The 19,845-nt window shown below is 39.7% G+C and overlaps 4 protein-coding genes across 4 annotated transcripts; 2 read left to right on the top strand and 2 right to left on the bottom strand.

Moving 5' to 3' along the window:
* Positions 1-1,877: 1,877 nt before the first annotated feature.
* Positions 1,878-3,482, top strand: LOC137951302 (uncharacterized). The gene is made up of 2 exons (XM_068797886.1): positions 1,878-2,058; positions 3,337-3,482. Exons 1-2 carry the CDS (start codon positions 1,878-1,880, stop codon positions 3,480-3,482), a joined length of 327 nt encoding a protein of 108 aa, XP_068653987.1.
* A 99-nt stretch (positions 3,483-3,581) lies between these two features.
* On the bottom strand, positions 3,582-5,757 carry LOC137951301 (pentatricopeptide repeat-containing protein At3g05340). Its single transcript, XM_068797885.1, has one exon. It carries the CDS (start codon positions 5,755-5,757, stop codon positions 3,928-3,930), a length of 1,830 nt encoding a protein of 609 aa, XP_068653986.1. The 3' UTR covers positions 3,582-3,927.
* A 679-nt stretch (positions 5,758-6,436) lies between these two features.
* LOC137952231 (flavonoid 3'-monooxygenase) lies at positions 6,437-8,697 on the top strand. Its single transcript, XM_068799325.1, has 2 exons — positions 6,437-7,533; positions 7,957-8,697. Exons 1-2 carry the CDS (start codon positions 6,589-6,591, stop codon positions 8,602-8,604), a joined length of 1,593 nt encoding a protein of 530 aa, XP_068655426.1. The 5' UTR covers positions 6,437-6,588; the 3' UTR covers positions 8,605-8,697.
* A 530-nt stretch (positions 8,698-9,227) lies between these two features.
* On the bottom strand, positions 9,228-19,629 carry LOC137952235 (ribosome biogenesis protein WDR12 homolog). Its single transcript, XM_068799329.1, has 14 exons — positions 19,494-19,629; positions 18,636-18,791; positions 18,026-18,126; positions 13,690-13,793; positions 13,161-13,196; positions 12,929-13,014; positions 12,457-12,524; positions 11,834-11,944; positions 11,587-11,721; positions 10,745-10,888; positions 10,218-10,326; positions 9,981-10,117; positions 9,549-9,584; positions 9,228-9,454 (listed from the first exon to the last, which is right to left on the bottom strand). Coding segments are annotated over exons 1-14 (1,314 nt in total). The 5' UTR covers positions 19,495-19,629; the 3' UTR covers positions 9,228-9,364.
* Positions 19,630-19,845: the final 216 nt, after the last annotated feature.

The raw sequence follows: 19,845 nt of genomic DNA, 5'->3' as shown, positions 1-19,845 counted from the left end.
GAGATTATTAGTGGTTTTTTCAGTAAATATTGAAAAGACATTTTTAGTAGAAATATAGGGACCATTAGAGCCTCATATTTTTTTTAAAATATTTTTCTAATTATAAATTATTTTTAAAAAATCATATAATTTTCTAAGTAAGATTTTCTTGCCAAGATGGGTTAGAAAACCATATAGAAAATTTTTGAATAAGTATTTGACAGTTGATGATATAATACTTTGAGCATGAGGCAATTTTCATAACAATTTTGTGTTTGACATTTTATGTGATTAAAAATTTATCGATAAGTATAATAATATATTAGATTAACTATTAATTTTTATTTATTTCCTTAGAAAAGGCAATAAGAGGTCCATTTAACTTTCCTAAGAAAAATTTAAAATATTTATTATAATTTTCTAGTAAATCTCTAATAGTAATAGGATTTTATTTAAAGGATTTATAGTTTTTATTTGGGTGATTATAAATTGATAGTGATATTTCATTTAATTTTGTTGTGTTTGATTATTGTATGGAGTTTATTGATAATGTTATGTAGTATATGGAGTGTTTAGACTATTTTATAGAGTGTATAAACAATTTCATGGAGTATTTATGGAGTGTATAAACAATTTCCTGGAGTGTTTATGGAATGTATAAACAATTTTATGGAGTGTTTATGGAGTGTTTATGCAGGTATTATGTATATTGATTATGCCCAATTTTAAGTAGAGGTCATGTCGAATTTTATAAAAGTATTATATATATAGATTATGTTCAATTTTAAGTAGAGGTTATGCCCAATTTTATACACGTATTATATATATATATATATAGGTTATGCCCAATTTTATGTAAAATGTATGCATAATTTTATATATATTTTATTCAATATATATTTTTTAAAAAATTTTAAATGTATGTTAAGGCTCGAGCTCGGCTCGAACTCATTGGGCTTAAGCTCGATAACAATTTTAGGCTCGAGGCGAGGTGCGAAGCTCGGCTCGAACATAAGCAGGTTCGGGCTTGGCTCGGCTCGATGCCACCCCTACCTAAGGGCATTATAATCATTGTAAACATTTACACACAACTATAAATATGGGGTAGAGCATTCAAGCTTATTCCTATTGTGTTAAATTTGTCCTTACACCTCTATTTATTTTCATCTTCTTTTCTCTCATTTGGTTTCTACCTCTCTCTTCCTTGAACTAGAGTTATTCTCTTCTCTCTCTTGTATGTATGTGTTGGCTCTAAAATCAACAACTTGGCTTTGTGGGTTAGATTTAGAACCATCTTAAAATGTACTTTAGAATTATTTTATGACAAGGGGTTGATTCGTTAATGAGTTGAATTACGGCTTCCATAAATCCAATTTCTTCATGCTTTCTCCCATACGAGTAGCTTTTTGATAGTCTGATGGACATAATTGGGGTGCAGTGAGCCATGTGAACCTGTTTTTTTTTTTTGTGTGTGTGTGTGTTTGTGGCAAAGATACAAACATTTGGATTGAGAGCATTCTTGTTTCTCTCCCACTGACTGCAAGATGGGAGTGAATACGACCCTCAACACTTTTGTTTGTTGTGTTCTATCTCACAAACATAAACTAAACATAGTTTATGTCTTGCAGGCCCCAGAAGAAGGAAGTGAAGAATGGAAGCTTCTTGACGCCTACATTAACCCCAAGGAATGGATTTTGAAATCTAGAATGGATTGATCTCTTTGTGGTATCCTTTCCACCTTTCCTATGGCCTTGTTTTGTAGGTTACTGAGTTGAGGTTGGGAATCGAGGTTGAGTCGGGGCGGGCCATTGGTAAGTATATAAAGGGTTATCTCCCTCGTTGCCGTTGCTCTCTTCCAAAGCCCTAAGAGGTAGGGAGCCTAAACCCTTCGGCTCGCGATGGCCAAGTCTTTGAGGTGCAAGAGAGAGAAGCGTCTGCGTGCTATACGCAGAGAAATCGTACAGCCATTCTATGACGCTAAAGAAGCGGCAAAGCTTGCCGCTCAGGAAGCTGCACTCAATGCCCCGAAGGTACAGGCACCCTCTTCCAGTGCGCTTCAAGACTACAAGTCCGACATGGGTATTTTTCTCTTTTCCCTTTTTCTTCACGGTTAATTTTTCTGATAATCTCGTGAGTTCTGTTGCGGATTGAATTACATGCTCTGCGCTTGAGAAGAAAAATTCACACCACTAAATTCGGAAAGTTCGCCCTGTGCTTAATATTCTGTCTTTGGGCTTGTGTTGCTTAATTCTGATGGTTTAGTTCTTCCTGTTTTACTGATTAGGGCCGAGACAATTAGCTCGCTGAGCCAATGTAACTCTCTCTCTTAACTAAAAGCATGTGCTGCCCTAGTTTGCTTTAGTTTAAACACTTCTCATCTTCAACCTGTCCAACCAAAAGTAGAGAAGGACGAAGAGTAATTAGGAAATTCGAAGACAAAGCGGTTTATAGTTTATACTGGCATATTAGACCAAAATTGGGTAAGAATGCCTTCTAAAAATATAGTTTTTGTTCCAATCTGTGTTCATAACTGATCAACCAAGCAACATGGAGTAAATTTCGCAAAACTTCTTTGAGTTGGTATGCCATTGATAAAGCATTCTGGTTCTCTATGGCATGAATCTGAATGACTTGACAGGAATCATGAAGCGTGCTTCTTATCTATTTTCTCAATATTTTCCTTGAAAAGAGACATTTCATTGTTGTTTTTTAGCATAGATCATGCCAAATTTGTTGAACCTTGTACTGTCTTTAGACTTACTCTCCAAAAGCTAATCTAGAACGTGATAACCAACTCCAGTAGGTACATAAAACACCCGTCGTGTCTATTTTCTGAATGGTGCACTTGAAAGATCTTTAGACCTTTTTCATTTAAAAGGTATGGCCAGTTTTATTCAGTAAATTGGCTACATGGACTTGGTTTCTTTAGACCCTCTTTCAGTGATTTTCATGAAAGGCTAAATATATTGGAAGGTCTTGAGTTTCCTTTTTCTTTTACTTTGTTGATGAGAGGGACACCAACAATGTTACTGTTAATTGATCACCTTATACCAAAAGTTTTGTGTCAATACTACTCACATCTGCTCTTCGCCATTTGGTTTCTTATTTTGATCTTGTAATGAAGCAAAACTGGAATTACTATTTGATCATAATCAACGTGATAAGATCTGATTGAACTTCCTAAATAGCCAAGCAAATTTGGAAGTTATTGAATCTTACATAACAACTATGGAAGTTTTGTGAAATTCTTATACATTTGGTAGTATGAAAATACTGCATGACCTTGTTGTCATTGGACCATGTTAGACATTTTAAAGATAATCTGACTTTGCATTGCGCTTTCCTTTATCTGAACAGATGTAGTAATGGCTGACGGAACCAGTAGTGGCACTCAGAACTTAAAGCCTGTTGGTGGTGTGGGAAAGAAGCTGAAAAGTAAGCTTAAGCTGAAGAAGAATAGGCGACGGAGAAAGGGAAAGTTCGGAAAGAGAAACAAAATTTGATCAGACCAAGCACTTGAAGTTTTTGTTGTCTTATTCTACTGTTTAATTTGTACAAACAAAGGATGTTTTTTAAACGAAGAAAATTTTGTATCCATAGTGTTTGCTCAGATGATTCAATAGTAGTAACAGCTCCTCGTTGTTTGCAATCTTCAAATATCTTGTTATCAAGAACTCTTAACGATCCTAAAGAAGAAGAATGGAAAAATAGAGATTAAAACGTACCTGAAAGAAAGGAGACCAATAGAGGACACCCCGTGTAACCTTTCTCTCTTGCTTTCTAGCTACTGCCATTTCACAGAGAACGGAAGAAGGTCAAACCCTCTCTGAGCAACGAAGGTCACGGAAGAGGATTGATGAAGGAGCAGTTGCTACAGAGTGACATGGAAGTTGTAGCATTGTAGCATCATCAGTGAAACAACCCACGGTTTTGTCTGGGAAGGGATTGTCACAGAGAAGAGAACTCAGGAGCATCTCCCATGTGAACATAGAGGCAATGCAACAACTCATAAATCACCTCCGACTTTGTGTGAATCCTATCCCTCACAACAAAGCTATGAACCTTGTTTTCAACTTCCACCCAGCTCACTCCAGCCTCCTTCTGCACTCCCAATTCTTTCATTTTTCTTATGAAAGATGCCCTCTCTTTCCATCTTCCTTGACAAGAATAAATGTTGGCCATCAATACATAAGCTGCAGTGCAGTTAGGATCCAACTGAAGTAACTGACTGGCAGCATAAACTCCTATTTTTGAGTTCCCATAAATGTTACAAGCCCCAAGCAGTGCCTGCCACACATACGCAGTCGGTTCAACTGGCAAACCCTCTATAAATTTTTTTGCTTCTTCCAAATACCCTGCTCGCCCTAATAAATCAACAATGCAAGCATAGTGCTCCATACGAGGACGAAGTCCGTGAACTCCAGACATAGATTCTAACAGCTGCATGCCTTTTTCAACTGACCCGACATGGCTGCAAGCTTGAAGCAATGATATGAATGTTATGTCTGTAGGTTCCACACCTTCCAGTATCATTTCTTCAAAAACCTGAAGTGCCTCATAACCATGACCATGACTAGCATAACCTGCAATTATTGAATTCCATGAAACTGAATTCCTGTTATTCATTCGGTAGAAGATTTTGACAGATTCGCCAAATTCACCACACTTGGAGTACATGTTAATGAACCCGTTACACACAAACGGATTACAGCAAAATTGTTTCTTGATGACAAAAGAGTGGACCTGCTTGCCTAAAGTCAGTGAAGTCATGAATCCAAAAATCCCCAGAACAGCTGAAACCATGTTAGCATCAATCCCAACTCCCATTTTCATAATCTTCACAAACAGCTTAACCGCTTCTTCTACCATACCATTTTGCGCTAAACCTGTTAGAATGACTGTCATGGAGATCTCATCTAGTTCCCAAGCGGCCTTAAAAATCTCAAGGGCAGCTTCCAAGCAGCCACACTTGGAGTACATGTCCATTAGTGCACTCTCAACACACATGTCTGAATTAAATCCAGATTTCAAGACAAGCCCATGGATCTGCCATCCTTCTACGAGTGCCTGCATCCCAGAGCAAGCTTGAAGCGAGCTCGAATACGTCAAAGCATTTGCATCCACCCAGCGACGCATTTTAGAGAATGTCAAGAAACTTTCCCTGCATAAAGAATTCTGTGAAAGAGCAGAAACAACAGCAGTCCACGTAACTACATTCCTAATAGGCATTTCATCAAACACTTTCAGTGCTGACTGTGGACATCCGCATTTAAAATAACCTGTTAGCAGCGCATTACCCACAGGAACTTCATTTTCGTACCCACTAAAGATTAAAACCGAGTGTATCATTTTGACCACATAAAGGAGGTGCCTTTCAGTAGAAGACGACAACAGAGTGGTTATAGTCGCTTTATCCGGTTGGTACATATTTGATTCCCGCATTCGGTTGAAGAATGCCATCCCTCTGTTAAGTTCTTGCACAGCTAAAAAACCCCAGATAATAGAATTCCAGGATATCGTATCCTTATTCTCCATACTTTCGAAGATCTTCTCAGCATCAGACACCTGACCGCACTTGGCATACATGGATATGAGAGAATTAGAAATAACAAGAAGTTCGTCATCACGTTGATCACCAAACGAATCCAATACAGGGAAGCGCTTGAGTATTAAGGCATGAAGGGAAGAGCCAAGACGGTGATTCCCTTCTTTTCCACACAGGGAAAGAAGAGTGCTCACGTTTACGTGAGTCAGCACATTTGCTTTTAATGCATTCATTCATGGGTGATGGTAGAAGTGAACAGACTAACAGAAAAGTCATCGCATTCTGAGATCAGAAGCCAACTGGATGATAAGTCTCGAACTTCAGGGGGTATTTGCAGGACATTACATTAGGGTGTTATGTAATTTTCGAAAACTTGATAGATATCTTCCAACCTGCTTGCGGAACCCTCTTTGTTATTATACCCATGGAATAATAACGGGTTTTGCCCCACGAAAACCAGGTAAAATCAGGTTAGGGACAGAGTTAGACCTAAATAATCTGGCCAAACCCGAGGTAGATATACGTATATGTTTTATGTGATGATAATGCCTCTGTTTTCTTTAAATGATAGTAAAAAAGATGATAAAAATAAAAAATTAAGATGACAACAAAAGGGAAAAAAGAATAGATTAAATTTGTCGGGAATCATGGATTGAGTATGGTAACGAGATAGATGGGGGCAGTTCTTCGTTGGTTGGGCACGCGGTCGGTGAACTTCCCAGTCTCGCCTCATTACAAAATTCCGCAATCAGAATCGACCGGAACTCCGGCTACTGTCTCCGTCAATTGAATTCGATCGTGTCTTGAAGATTTTTTTCTGGGTTACATCGGATATACTATGTCTGTTGTCGGTTTAGAATAATCGCCTGTGAAGCGAAGAAATTCTGTACTGTCTAACACAGTAACTCAAGGAGAATATGTGGTTGATGTTCACCCCTTTTTACCAGAAGGAGCTTCTTCCACGTTCCAACCAACCTTTCCACGGCACAGTTTAGAACTCGGAGGTAGGTACAGAGTTTTGTTTCCTATATAGTAGTTACCCAAATGCTGTTTCTCAGCAACTGATGAGCTCTCTAACACGGAACGTGGAAATAGACAAAATGGACTCGATGTCTCTTCTTCTGTTGTCGTTAGCGATTGCTGTCTTCATCTCTCTTCTTTTGAGTTTTTTGTTGAAAGGGGGTCGTCACCGCCTGCCATTGCCGCCGGGACCGAAGCCATGGCCAGTCCTGGGAAACCTCCCGCATTTGGGGACGAAACCGCATCAGGCGATGGCAGCCATGACGCGGAAGCACGGTCCGATGCTTCACCTCCGAATGGGTTCCGTCGACGTCATCGTCGCCGCCTCCTCTTCTGTCGCCGCCCTCTTTCTCAAGATCCACGATGCCAACTTCTCATCCCGGCCGCCCAACTCCGGGGCCAAGTACATCGCCTACAACTACCAGGACCTCGTCTTCGCCCCCTACGGTCCCCGTTGGCGCGCACTGCGCAAGATCTGCGCCCTCCACCTCTTCTCCGCCAAGGCCATGGACGACTTCCGCTACGTCCGGGAGGAGGAGGTCCGTCGCCTTGCCACCGCGATGGCCAAATCCTCCTCCACCGCCGAGGCGGTGGATCTCGCGCAGCTGTTAAACGTAACGACAACGAACGCCCTGGGCCGAGTGCTGCTGGGGAATCGCGTGTTCGGGGACATCGAGGGAGAGGACCTCCGCAAAGCCGACGTGTTTAAGGAGATGGTGGTGGAGGTGATGGTGCTGGCGGGGGTGTTCAACGTCGGGGACTTCATCCCGTGGCTGCACGGGCTGGATCTCCAGGGAGTCGTCCGGAAGATGAAGGCTCTACACCGGAGGTTCGACCAGTTCCTGGACGGAATCATCGAAGAGCACCGGAAAGAGGATCCGGCCGTCGAGCACACCAATCTGCTATCGGTGCTGATGAAGCTGAAGGATGACGGCACAGCCGTCGAGGGCGTCTACATCACCGATACCGAAATCAAGGCCTTGTTTTTGGTAAGCGCAACAAACCCACTATTGATGATGCAGAGTCTAGTGTCTTCTTGTTTTTTTAAAGAAAGCGACTCCACGATCTAATCTTCCGCAAACTCTGCAAAAATCGGGCGGGTAAGTGGGTTTATGAAATTCCACGCATTAAAAGCCTCGATTGTCAGAGGCTATGTGCATGGAGGAAAACGATCTACGGCTTCTTCAACGCCGCCGGCTCCGATGACTTTTGGACGGGTTTAGTGAAGAGGACTTTAAACTCCGAAGTTAGACAGTCAATGCACGACACGTGACCTTTGTCACATGACTCCTTGGTTGACAGCTAACTGCCCTGACATAAAAGATATTTAAATGACCGAAATACCCTTTTATGTTAGAAATTTTTGGAATAAAAATCAGGAGATTAAATTTTGACGCAAGTACGAAATGCAGAACTTGTTTACAGCGGGCACGGACACGTCATCGAGCACAACGGAGTGGGCCATAGCCGAGCTGATCCGCCACCCGGAAGTCCTGGCCCAGGCCCAGAGAGAATTAGACTCAGTTGTGGGCCGGGACAGATTGGTATCTGAGACCGACATCCCCCAACTCCCGTACCTCCAAGCTGTTGTGAAAGAAACCTTCCGGCTCCACCCATCGACACCACTCTCTCTACCGAGGATAGCCTCCGAGAGCTGCGAAATCAACGGTTACTTCATTCCGAAAAACTCGACGCTACTTGTGAACGTGTGGGCCATAGGCCGGGACCCAGATGTTTGGAAGGACCCCCTCCAGTTCCGGCCTGACCGGTTCCTCCCCGGTGGTGAAGCAGCACACAGAGACGTACGAGGAAACGATTTTGAGGTGATACCATTTGGTGCCGGCCGGAGAATCTGCGCCGGTATGAGCTTAGGGTTGCGGATGGTACAATTCATGACCGCAAGTCTTGTTCACGCTTTTAACTGGACCTTGCCGGAGGATCAGATGCCGGAGCAGCTGGACATGGAGGAGGCATATGGGCTGACTTTGCAACGGGCTGTGCCTTTGCAGGTGAAGCCCCAGCGTCGCTTGGCGCCACATGTGTATGACACCACTCTATAGAGTTTCGTTGTAAACACTACTTTCAAAGAATCCCGGTATCAAGAAAAATAAAGTGTAATTATCCAGCCCATGGTTATAAATGTTTGATTGTTCCCTTTTCTCTCACAATAGCTCAAAGGCACTGGTAATTAGCCTAACTAGTTCAAACCTGACCATTTGCCAGTGCCTTATTCATGTAAACATCTTGGTCAAATGAACTAGAATAGATCATCAGCTCACTCTTTTAAACAACAATAAAACGTTTATATTGACTTTCATTCTCATTTAGTATCTTTAAAAAAGGGTTAATCGTAGATTGAATTGTATATTCTGCAATCGTAGATCAGAAGAAAAATTGTGGGGCTTTGGTTTTTTAAAATGTATAAACGCAAAGGGCAGCAACCATCCAGTTGTAAGCGTATCTGCAATCAAGGAGAAAGAAACCACTGGGTGATTGTTTGAAAAAATTAGCCTAACTGCAATTCCACCAGCCTCTTTCTGAAGAAAAGTAGCTAACAACTAGTCTTATGTGAGGAATTATCATAGAATTGAGTTTTCGTTGGAAGATCTTTCCCTCTCCCACCACCAGTATCCATATTCCAATCTGAATGAGGAACACCGGGAGGCAACAGTCACCGTAAGTAGAAAATGAAAAAAAGATACACCCTCTTTGAATGCTCTCTCTTTTAATTTTATCTTTACAAGTACAAAAAATCAAGACAAAATTTGCTCCACTGTGAATATTAAAAGTTACAGTAAAAGACATTCGACTCTTACCCCACTAAATAGTAATTCCAGAAAATATGTGAAGCTCAGAATCAGCCCCACCGCTGATCACACTGTCACCTCTCCACCAGTCTGCACTCAGTACCTGTATTTTTGGCAAAGCCACGATAATCCCAGTCAGCAGTATGTAATAAACTGGAGCAATTTTAAATTATTAGTAATTACTAACAAACTGCTACCTTGTCTTTGTGAGAGTCCATTACTGCAAGAGGCCACTGCACAATTAAAACATCCTCATTCGTCAATTTGTGGGAAAAAAAAAAGGAAACACCACAAATGAGAAGAAATTCTTTTATTTGAAAATAAAAAAAATTCCAACGAGCTAACCTAAAGAGCCTTATTTAACTCGGATCTAGATCACTAAATATCTGTCATAGAAATGTATCATTAATTATATTATGCATACAATTAACCACATTTTAAGAAGTTGCAAAGGCCATATTCAAATTTAACAAAAACTCTTCAAAATAATAAATGTAGTTCATGCTTTAAACTCAAACAGGTCCTCTAAGTAGAATATAGCATTACAACTCCCTCTTGCTAAATCCAAGTGTTCTGAACTTAATCCAACTTTTGCATTATGAAAATACAATATGAATAGTAAACCATACCGCTGTTCTCAAATCCCATAACATCACTTTGCCATCGTGTGATGCAGAAAGTAAATGAAACCATGATTTGGCATGCCACTTGCAAGCCGTTATCCAAGAAGAGTGAGATGAGAATTGGAACACGGGAGCCAGAGTTCCTGAAGGATATACCAAATTAGGATAGACCCAGGGCTATAAAATACTAGATCTAACAAGACATACCAGCAATTATCCAGAATTCCCTTATAGCATACTCACCCGGTTTGCGTGGGTCCCAAATCCTAAGAATAGGGTCAGAGCCTCCAGCAGCAATGAGTGCAGAACTTTCACCTCCAACATCAATACAGTTGAGGGCTTTACCAGATACCTTCAAACAAGACATAAATAATTATATTTAGAACTAATAAAGAAAATTTATCAGAATACGATGACAACAGTATTATTTTAATAGTATAACTATTATTATTTGAGTGTGACAGCATAAGATTTTTCTTTTTTGAGATGCAAACTCAATTGACAATAAAAGAAACTTGTGGCTTGAAGCAAAGACCTTAGAATGAGGAGCAACAGATGTAACAACAACGATACCAAGAGTAATAAGGACATTAATAGCAATGACAACATCACCTTTGACCTCTATGAAAGAAAATAAAAGCAGTTTTCACTTTTTTTCTTCTTTGTTTGAGGATAGCAGTGTTCACTATTATTGTTTTCATACTGGTGAAACTTCCTTTTCCAATTCATAAACTGAAATTGAGTAGATATCAGATAATTCTTTCACATACCAAGTTCAGAGTGTTTTTGCCTGATTCAATGTCCCACCTCTTTACAGAGTAGTCCCATGAAGCAGAATATATGATTTCACGTTCAGGCCATACAACAGAAGATACACACTGTGTATGACCCACAAGTGTGGACAGTGCACCCCCCTGAATGACATAATTGAATCAGAGTCAAGATTGTCAAAATTTAGATAATAGAAAAGTATCTCAAATTTTATGAAACATAAACAAAGAAATAAAACTATCACATGGAAAAAGTGCACATTTGGCAATGGGTGTCAGCAATGTATGGCTTGAAAAACTAAAATACAGAAAATGTCGCTTATCCCTGAAGATCTATTGTCTTAGATTTATTCATAGTGTTACTTGTTTTCTTTTTAATATACAAACCAAAAAGGGAAAGCATATATGACTTGAAAATACACAGATGTACCGAACAGGCTGAAAGTTTCAAGACTAACAATCTTACGGCACTGTTGGCTAAGCTGTAGATCAAATTAAGCTCAATATATATCAGAATAACACACTTGCACCAAAGCACAAGGATGACTGAAAAAAGCAACCTCTAGTCTTGCAATATCAAACAAACAAAAACGCCAGACTGAAAAAAGCAACCTAAAAATGCAGTACTAATAAATAACACCACTTGACTATTACATGCATAACACAACTACGTCATTCTACTATTCACCTCAGACTCGTGCCTACTTCCAGTTTGTTGAGCTTTTTTATTGCATGAATCAAAGAAATTTACCAAAAAATTCCTTCTTATCTTCAGTGTTCCAGAAGATTTATACACAACTTTTGTTAGCACAAATATCAAAGAATAACGGAAGATAAAGTACCTCAAGTTGGGATTCTTCATACAAAGTTGAGTCAGAATTCACTTTTCTTTTCTTCACTGACACGAGATCACTTTCTACACCAGACTCCTTTGTTTCCCACAGCTTAATGGAACCATCCCAAGAACCAGAACAAATCTAATGAAAACAACAAGATAATCAATTCCAAATGATTAAAATCAGTCCTCTGTTGCTTATTTTCATGTAAAAAAAGAAAAGTGAAGAATTAAAACCTAAAGCAAATACCCACCATATCTCCTGAAGGTCCTGATGAGACACTTAGTACAGACAATGCATGTCCCTTTAGGATTTTAAACGGTCTAAGCTTCGCTGGGTAAGTAACGGTTTCAGCAGCATCAAGCTTTCAAATGATCAAGCATAAGAATTGAAACAAGTCAAGTAAAATGCATATGGATTTAAACAACACAAATGAAAAATGAAAAGAGCTCTTTTTTTTTTGGGAAATAGCTTTTAGGCCAACTTAGTTTGAATGTAAAAAAAAAAAAAAAATGCAGAGAATTCATAACACAAAAAAAAAAAATGGGACAGTTGCACAAGCAAGCCCTGGTCCCATGAATTCCTTTGTTAAGTGGAGTTTTTAAGTGGCATTTCTAAGGGCCACCGATCAAAGCAGTCCCCTGTACCTGGAATCAGGGTGCATGACAATGCTACCAGCCCATAAACCTCTGTAGCATAGTGTTTTTAGCAGAAGCTCTTCAACATATTAGCCAAGTAGTTATTCATATTAAGGTCTTACTATTTCTTTTTGTACACAATGGCAAGCATAGGCAAGTATAGCAAAATGACAATGAATAACTGTAGCCCATTTATCAGTCCGGCAATGACATCCATGAAATACCAGTTTATGAATACCTTCCATAATCTTAATGTCCGGTCTTTTGAAGCTGTGGCTAAGTGGAAGCAGCTATCATTTTCAACACCTGAAAAGCAACATGATTCTCACAAATATCCTTATAAAATCATGCCCACCAAGAGAAGCTGCCTTCTCCCAAGTGTAGCAACTCAAGGGAAACTGAAGAGCTTAATGTTAACAAAACTGTCATGTGTTTTAATTATGGCAAGCCCTTTGCTGCAATAAATTTTGTTTTTCTTGAAAACTGCAATGAATATTATACAGGCATATAAACTATATGCACTTGTCATCAGCAACACTAACACAGATGTATAATACAGGCATATAAACTATATACACGTGCCATCAGCAATACTAACACAGATGTCAAAATATATGATTGCAGCATGAAAGTTACACAACATGAGCTTGATAAATGCCTTTTACAAGATTATTATATAGTTTGTTAATCAACTTCTCAGTAAGGGTTACCTTTTGAGTTAATGATACAGACAGATGTAATTGAACCACTGTGTCCCTCTAAAACATGGGTACACAAGCCACCAGATTTCCATATCCTGAAGAAAAGGAGCAGTAATGACATCATGGTTCCAGCATTCTCAAATTTATGAACTCTATAATGGAAAAGGAATTCAAGAAACAAAAATGCATATGAAGTGACACCACGCACAAGGAAAATGAAAAGCAGATCCAAAATTTTCACCTGCCAAGACTGTCATAGCACCCTGTCAGTATGAAGCTGTAGAGATAAAAACAGATAATGTTATTCCCAAAAAGAACGGAAAACAAAGGAAATATAAAATGAACAGAGTAGTTGGGGGTTTTCAATCGATATAAGTTAGAAGGAACGTATAGTATGCACTTTGCCTCAACAATCTAGCCATCTGAATCATTGTGGCTAAAAAGGAGCAAGCATAAGATGCTTACTTGAGAAGAAGGAAAAAGATGAAAATGAGGGTTGGGCACCCGTAAAGCCTCTACTTTAATTTGAACATATAAGGGTCTATAACACAACCAAAAAAAAATATATACACATTCAAAATGACAAAATACTTGGCATGCATGAACCCAGATGACTGCTGATATCAGCAAAACACGAGGACATGTTTGAAAAAACAGACCTGACACAACTGAATGAAAGAAAGCAACAAAGATAGAAGTTTTCAAAAAAAATACAGAGATAACAAAGATGTATAATGAAGTTCCATTTTTAAAGCTAGGACCAACCATACCTGGGATTAGAACCATCAAGAGCACTAACCCAATCATCATGTACACAAGCTTCTTTTTTCCATGGTGCAACAGCTTTTATGTATTCAATCTCAAGGATTTTTTCCTGGTCCATATAAAGAAAATTAAGTTAACATTTAGAAAAGGTGAAATAGTAAAACGTAACTTTTTCACACCCCTCTAACACTATCATTTCACAGCAGCACCAGGGATGTGCTATAGATACATATAAACATGACATATTTACTAGACAATCTGAAAACCCCCTGGATCAGATCCATATCCAAATTCGGTTTGTGGGATAACCCCAATGTGACTAACAATTAGGCCTCAATTTGAGAGAAGACAAGAAGAAAGATGTCCAATTTTTCAGGTGATGAGGGCTAAGAACAAACTGGCTGCTATTTGAAATGGCAACCACCGCAATCTCGGCAACTCCTGGTCACTCTGATCAAAGAAAGAAGAGAGGTGTCTAACAATCTAAAAACCACCCTGATGCTAAGAGATGCTCATTGACATTGATGTAGTTCCATTCAGTGGTGGATATGCTGTAAAAATGGTGATTAAGTCCACGGATTTTCTCTCATTCATACTAGTCCCATCTGAAAGCTTTAGTGCCTTCTGCGCTTCATTTGAACTTCATATTCGTAAGCCTGATGAAAGAAAACATTCTGGACAACAGAGTCAACTTTTGGCTTCTCCCTAGCAAAGGATAAGAGCATTCTTATTTGTAGAATCATAGAACAAAGGAAGAATGAGCAAGGGGTCTTCCTCCTCCAGCAACATGTCTCGGAGGGAAATACTGTCGGATGGTCTCGCAGCCATTTGAATTAAAATATTAAATCACTCGCCTAGCCCACACCAGCAGCCTCCGACAACTACTAATAATACTTGGCCAACCATACCAGCTAGTCAGGCTCCTTGTGGCACACAACCAGATCAAGATCTTGTTCCCTCACTATGGTTTGCAACACTATTCATTTCAAATAATGCAGCCCGAATCGACAATGGCAGTCGATTGTTCAAGGAGAACCAAGCTGGAGGTTCTACCTTTGCAGCAGCAAAAGAGATAAGGCATTCTCCAATCCCGCCGAGAGTTGCAAAAGACAAAGGAAAAAGATGAGGAGAAGTTGTTGCTAGCCCAGTTGCATGAACAATGGAAGACATCCCCCTTCACCTCTAGTGCAAAGAGGACTTCAAGGAAATCACATGTGTCTTCGGTGAGGTCACAAAAAATTATCCCGAGGCAATGGCAGGTCGAAGGTTGGATCGGGTGCGACTCAAAATCTCAACAGCACATCAGCTTCTGGATAACCTTGGCTCCCTATGGGTTCCAAGGGTGAAACATTCTTTTCTCTCAGCACAAAGGATGCCTCAATCAACAAACTTGACAAACTAGAGAAGAAGCAAAGGATTTAATGTGCAACAGAAAGCTAGGCATGGCCGAGCAAAAATTACTACCACCCGCCAATCTCAAATGACTGGAGTTGAGGAAGCAGGAGCATTAATTGTCCCTTGTCATATAAGTCAGTTGTTGCTCAGTTTCACCTTGCCACAGTACGTATTGCTAACTATTTGCAAGCTGCTCCAGAAGATACCCAAGGACTTCAAAATCGAACCATAGTCTTGATCCTAATCGGATGGTTGAGGATGGAATCCTAGCTAAATTGATAGGCATCATCCTAGCCCCCACCTCAAGATCAGGTGCCTCCTTGCTAGAGTTCCCCACCACTTACACTCACCTAGCAACAGCACATGATACCCAATTGGCCGATCCTTAGCATGGCATCTCATTGGCCACCGTTGAAGGGCCCCACATCAACCCCACTTATTGAAGCTTCCATTCGTAGTGAAATAGCCTCAAGCATCTCAAGGCATGACAAAAGATAGAATCGGACCTGTTGAACAGACCTGATTAAGCTCATCCTCAAATCTCATAGAAATCACCACTTCCCCCATCCCTTCCAAGTAGGGCGACCGTTTGCTTCACGTATGCAAGAAGGCATGAAGTTAATGCCTCCTTGGTCTCATACGATGTTGCCCCGACGATGGAGCCAAGTGAGTATGATGCATCCCACCCCATCTCTCTAACAAATCCCCTAGACTCCGTCTCAATGCAGAAAGAAGTAACAAAATCAAGCAAATTGTTTGACACGGGTTACATGAGTATGCAGCCACACTAGGTGTCCACTACAACCTAAGTGACAAACTAAGGGATATCTTGAGTAAATTCCAAGTCTCTCACAACCAAAGCAAGATTTACCAATGAATATCCTATCCTGGAACATCCAGGGCCTAGGCTCCTTTAGCAATAGAGTAATTCTAAAAGAAGTCCCGAAGACTTAGCAAAGTAACATTTGCCCTTATTCAAGAAACAATGTGGGAAAATCCCTCTAAGGGAAATGACATACAACCTATGGTACTCATCAAATGTTGGGAGGGTGGTGTTGGAAGCTAGAAGCATTGCAGGGGGCATCATAATTGTCTAGGACTTCAATAAGCTGGATAAAATTGATTGCTTAAAGTCAAGCTTCTTGGTTGCAATTACATTTGAATCAAAAGCCCATCATCTCACTGGGGTCGTAACACCTGTTTATGGTCCACAAAAATCCTAGCCACAAACTGCATTTCTAGAAATGCTCTCCCAAACTATTTCAGCTTGGCCTACTCCACTGCTTGGTGGGGATTTCAACCTCACGAGGTATGTGAATGAAAAATCCTCTAGCTCTGGGCTTGTCTCTCTAGCCATGATAGACTTCTCTAACTGCATTGAGAACAATAGTATAATTGATATCGCGATGTCTTGCACTTCCTTCAACTAAAAAAATGGACAATGCAACCCAATCCTAAGTAACTTTGAAAATTTCCTAGCTCACCGAGATTGGTTAAATATGTTCTTATCATATGCAGCCAAAGTTCAATCTAGGCCCATTTCTGACCATGCCTCACTCTCGATCAAAACTCAGCCAAACTCGTGGGCCCCTCCTTTTAGATTTGAGCTAATTTGGTCAAATGAGAAGGATTTTCTCTCCTCCTAAAGCAATGGTGGTCTGATTTGGTTGTTGTGAAGTTGGGTCCAAGGCCCATCCCAAAATGACTAACCAAAGTAAGAATCATTTTTCCCAACTAATAAATCCAAGATTTTTTTACTCATTTTTCCATATGGAACAATCCTTTCTAATACTCCCCCTCACGTGTGAGCCCTTTTCTCTAACTCCTACTACACGTGGACAGTCCAAGGTGGCAGCCCATGCCTAAGCACATGCTTGGTACTTTGTGAAGTCAAGTCCAAGGCCCATCCCAAAATGACTAGTTAGTTAAAATTTCTCTTTCCCAACTAATAAACCCAAGATTTTTTTACTCATTTTCTTCATGTGGCACAGTTCTTTCCAACAATTTCAGAGGGCCAAGGTGATGTCAAGCTGAGCTGGGAAAAACCTAAAGCCCCTAAAATGTAAAATCAATAATTGAAGTAGATATTTCATAAACAAAAAAAAAAAAAAAAAAACACAGAACTGTTAGGTTGCAAAACTCTTGCTTTCCCTTATAACTTACTTGGGTCTCCCTTTCTTCTATGGCCAACATAATAAAGCTCTGCAGAACCAGATGCCGAGAAGGATAAAGAAGAGGCTAGCTCTCTGGAAAGGCAGGTTTCTTTCGCTAGATATCAACCCTAATCAAGTCAACGCTAACCGGAATTTCTATTTACTGCCTCTCACTAATCCCTTAATTAATAGCATCGATGCCATCTACCACAAATTCTTGTGTAGGGAGCCTCAAAGAAGTTTCATTACCCCTTGGTAAAACAGGGAAATGTTTCTAAAGGCAAAGAAGGGTAGGGTATAAAGAGCTGAAATCAGTGAAGAGAGCACTTCTAGCAAAACAGCTTTAGAGGTTTGCCACTACAAAAGGATTCCCATTCATTCCTTATTGTGGGAAATTAGTATCTTATTGGCCTCTGGCCTTTTTCTTCTTTGCAGTAATAAAAAGCCATTCACTATTCCGAAAAAAACAATTAGGCCTCAAGTTGAATGATCCTTCTAAAGGTTCCACAAACAACTTAAAGTTGGCGCATGTGCCATCCTTCTTATGATCCTATCAGGTAAAGAGCCCCTTGTTTTGCCTTGTAGCTTTGAATTCACAAAATATTATAAACACAGTACTGTGATTTGGAGTTTCTTATTCTAACTACTCATCAATCTTGGACCATAGATATGCTTAAGAATATGAGAATAAGCAATGGTAAAGAATATACTGTGTGTGTGTGCATACACATGTATTAATTTTGGCTAGACACATATTTGGAAGTTAATAAGTACATGTAGCAAACATTAATACCGCAGAAATGCCTTTGGCATGAAGAAACTCTTCAAGTGACATGCGGACCAGTTCACCATCAATTAGAAAATCAAAAGGTTGATCTTCACAATCAGGATCTCCTGATAAGAACAATTAATAAGTATTAGACAATCCACAAAGAAAAAGAAACTGAAAATTCCACCGGCCAAAACCTTCAGGTATATGACAAAATATGTTTCACTGGCATAAATCAATCTCTGTTATGTATCTAGCAATTTGAGGACCCAGACTATTCTTTGCAGTTGACTCAGTTAATTTAGTTTTCAAATTTCCGCATGTTTCCGTAAATAATTTCAGAGACTTGTATTGAATACAAAACAAACACAAGTTTGCTGTTCAATATTTGAAACTGAAATAATAACACAATAATAACAATAACAACAACAATAATAATCATAATAAGAATTATAAAGAAGGAACAGAAATGTGCATGTATATTTGCATCTATCTGTTTCTTATAATATATACTAGAATATTCTTTTTTTTTATTGAAAGGCTATACTTGCATCTTGTCATTCATGTTTAACAGCCAGGAATCCCGATTACCAGAGAAGAAACAAGACAAGTGTTCATGGATTAGCAAGCGTACCATTTTTAAGAAGAAGGTTAACAGTCTCGGACAGTCCCATTCTAGTTAGGTTGGAAGGGACTGCAATGGACATATTAGGGACTTTAAGTGGAGGAGGAAGCTTTGTGATAAAGCGGACACGTATCTGCCGAGATGCTTCATTGTCAATCTCCATCACTGTTACATAGCAAAAAATTCCACATTAGAACTCTGAAAAAGTCATGTTTCCATCTAATCTCACAATATTCACGTAATAGTTGGATCTCTTGAGTGCATTTAAAAGTTAACTTCTTCACCATCAAAATTGACGGAAAATAAAAAATAAAAATAAAACAAAGGCAGGTTGATTCGCCACAGTTATAGCTCAAAGCAACAGGGAACAAATTATCAAATTTTAGGATTTTCATCTGAAAAAATAAAAAAGAGGAAATCATAGTCCAGAAACAAGAACACCATGACGGACATCAAACGAGTTCGTTACACTTGGCAACGGAGTTAGGACCACAGCATTTCAAACGTAGAACACGACAGCTACAACAACTAACAGACTAACAGTAAGCCGGTATAGTGACGAAACGTTAGTATGGGGAATACACTGACCACCTCTAACTACAGGTGAAAAAACAAAAACAAAAAAAAAAAAAATCGATTCGAACACCTATGCAAAGAAAATACCAAATTTCGGGTTTACTTGTTGCAGTAACACAAAGAAAAAAGGTAAAAGAAAGATAAATAGACGAAGCTACTGCGACCACATACATTTAGCTCGACTTGCAATATAGAAAGTGGTACGACTTTGGACTAAGGCAAACACGATCAGATTAAAAGGAAACTAGAGAAAACTGACGAGGATAAATGACTTTTCAGGCTCAGACTTACTTAACGAGTTCGAATATCCCGCTCCCAGACAACGCTTCAACACTCTCTCTCTCTCTCTCCCTCTCTGCCTTAAAAACCCTAGAAGGCAAAAACCCTGCAAATCGCGCCACGACGAACCACTCAAGGTTGTGGGGGAAACATCGGACCGCTATTTCTGAATACCCAACCGGAGCCATTGCTATAAATCTGACCGGTGAACCACGCTGCAGCCATTATGAACAATAAATTAATTGGCTCTGGGATTGGTTTGGGTTTAGATTAGTATTTGATCTCAAGGGGACGGTCGACTATTAGACCGGGGGATCAAACGTCGTCTCTTTTCAAAGTGAAGAACCTACACGAGAACGAAGAA

The sequence above is a fragment of the Aristolochia californica genome, unplaced genomic scaffold (assembly GCF_029961685.1).
Source record: "Aristolochia californica isolate CCGP_79_NKW_82.1479 unplaced genomic scaffold, dmAriCali1.0.hap1 SCAF_15, whole genome shotgun sequence".
Lineage (NCBI taxonomy): Eukaryota > Viridiplantae > Streptophyta > Magnoliopsida > Piperales > Aristolochiaceae > Aristolochia > Aristolochia californica.
This window is presented reverse-complemented; position numbering and strand designations above follow the sequence as displayed.

Bases quoted from the DNA above. Each gene is read 5' to 3' on its own strand.
- LOC137951302 (XM_068797886.1), top strand. From the start codon at position 1,878: ATGGCCAAGTCTTTGAGGTGCAAGAGAGAGAAGCGTCTGCGTGCTATA. The intron at 2,059-3,336 runs GTATTTTTCTCT...TTATCTGAACAG, and splicing joins AGACTACAAGTCCGACATGG to ATGTAGTAATGGCTGACGGA.
- LOC137951301 (XM_068797885.1), bottom strand. From the start codon at position 5,757: ATGAATGCATTAAAAGCAAATGTGCTGACTCACGTAAACGTGAGCACT.
- LOC137952231 (XM_068799325.1), top strand. From the start codon at position 6,589: ATGAGCTCTCTAACACGGAACGTGGAAATAGACAAAATGGACTCGATG. The intron at 7,534-7,956 runs GTAAGCGCAACA...TACGAAATGCAG, and splicing joins AAATCAAGGCCTTGTTTTTG to AACTTGTTTACAGCGGGCAC.
- LOC137952235 (XM_068799329.1), bottom strand. The intron at 13,794-18,025 runs GTATTAATGTTT...TATATGGACCAG, and splicing joins ATGCCAAAGGCATTTCTGCG to GAAAAAATCCTTGAGATTGA. The intron at 10,889-11,586 runs GTACTTTATCTT...TATGTCATTCAG, and splicing joins ATGAAGAATCCCAACTTGAG to GGGGGTGCACTGTCCACACT.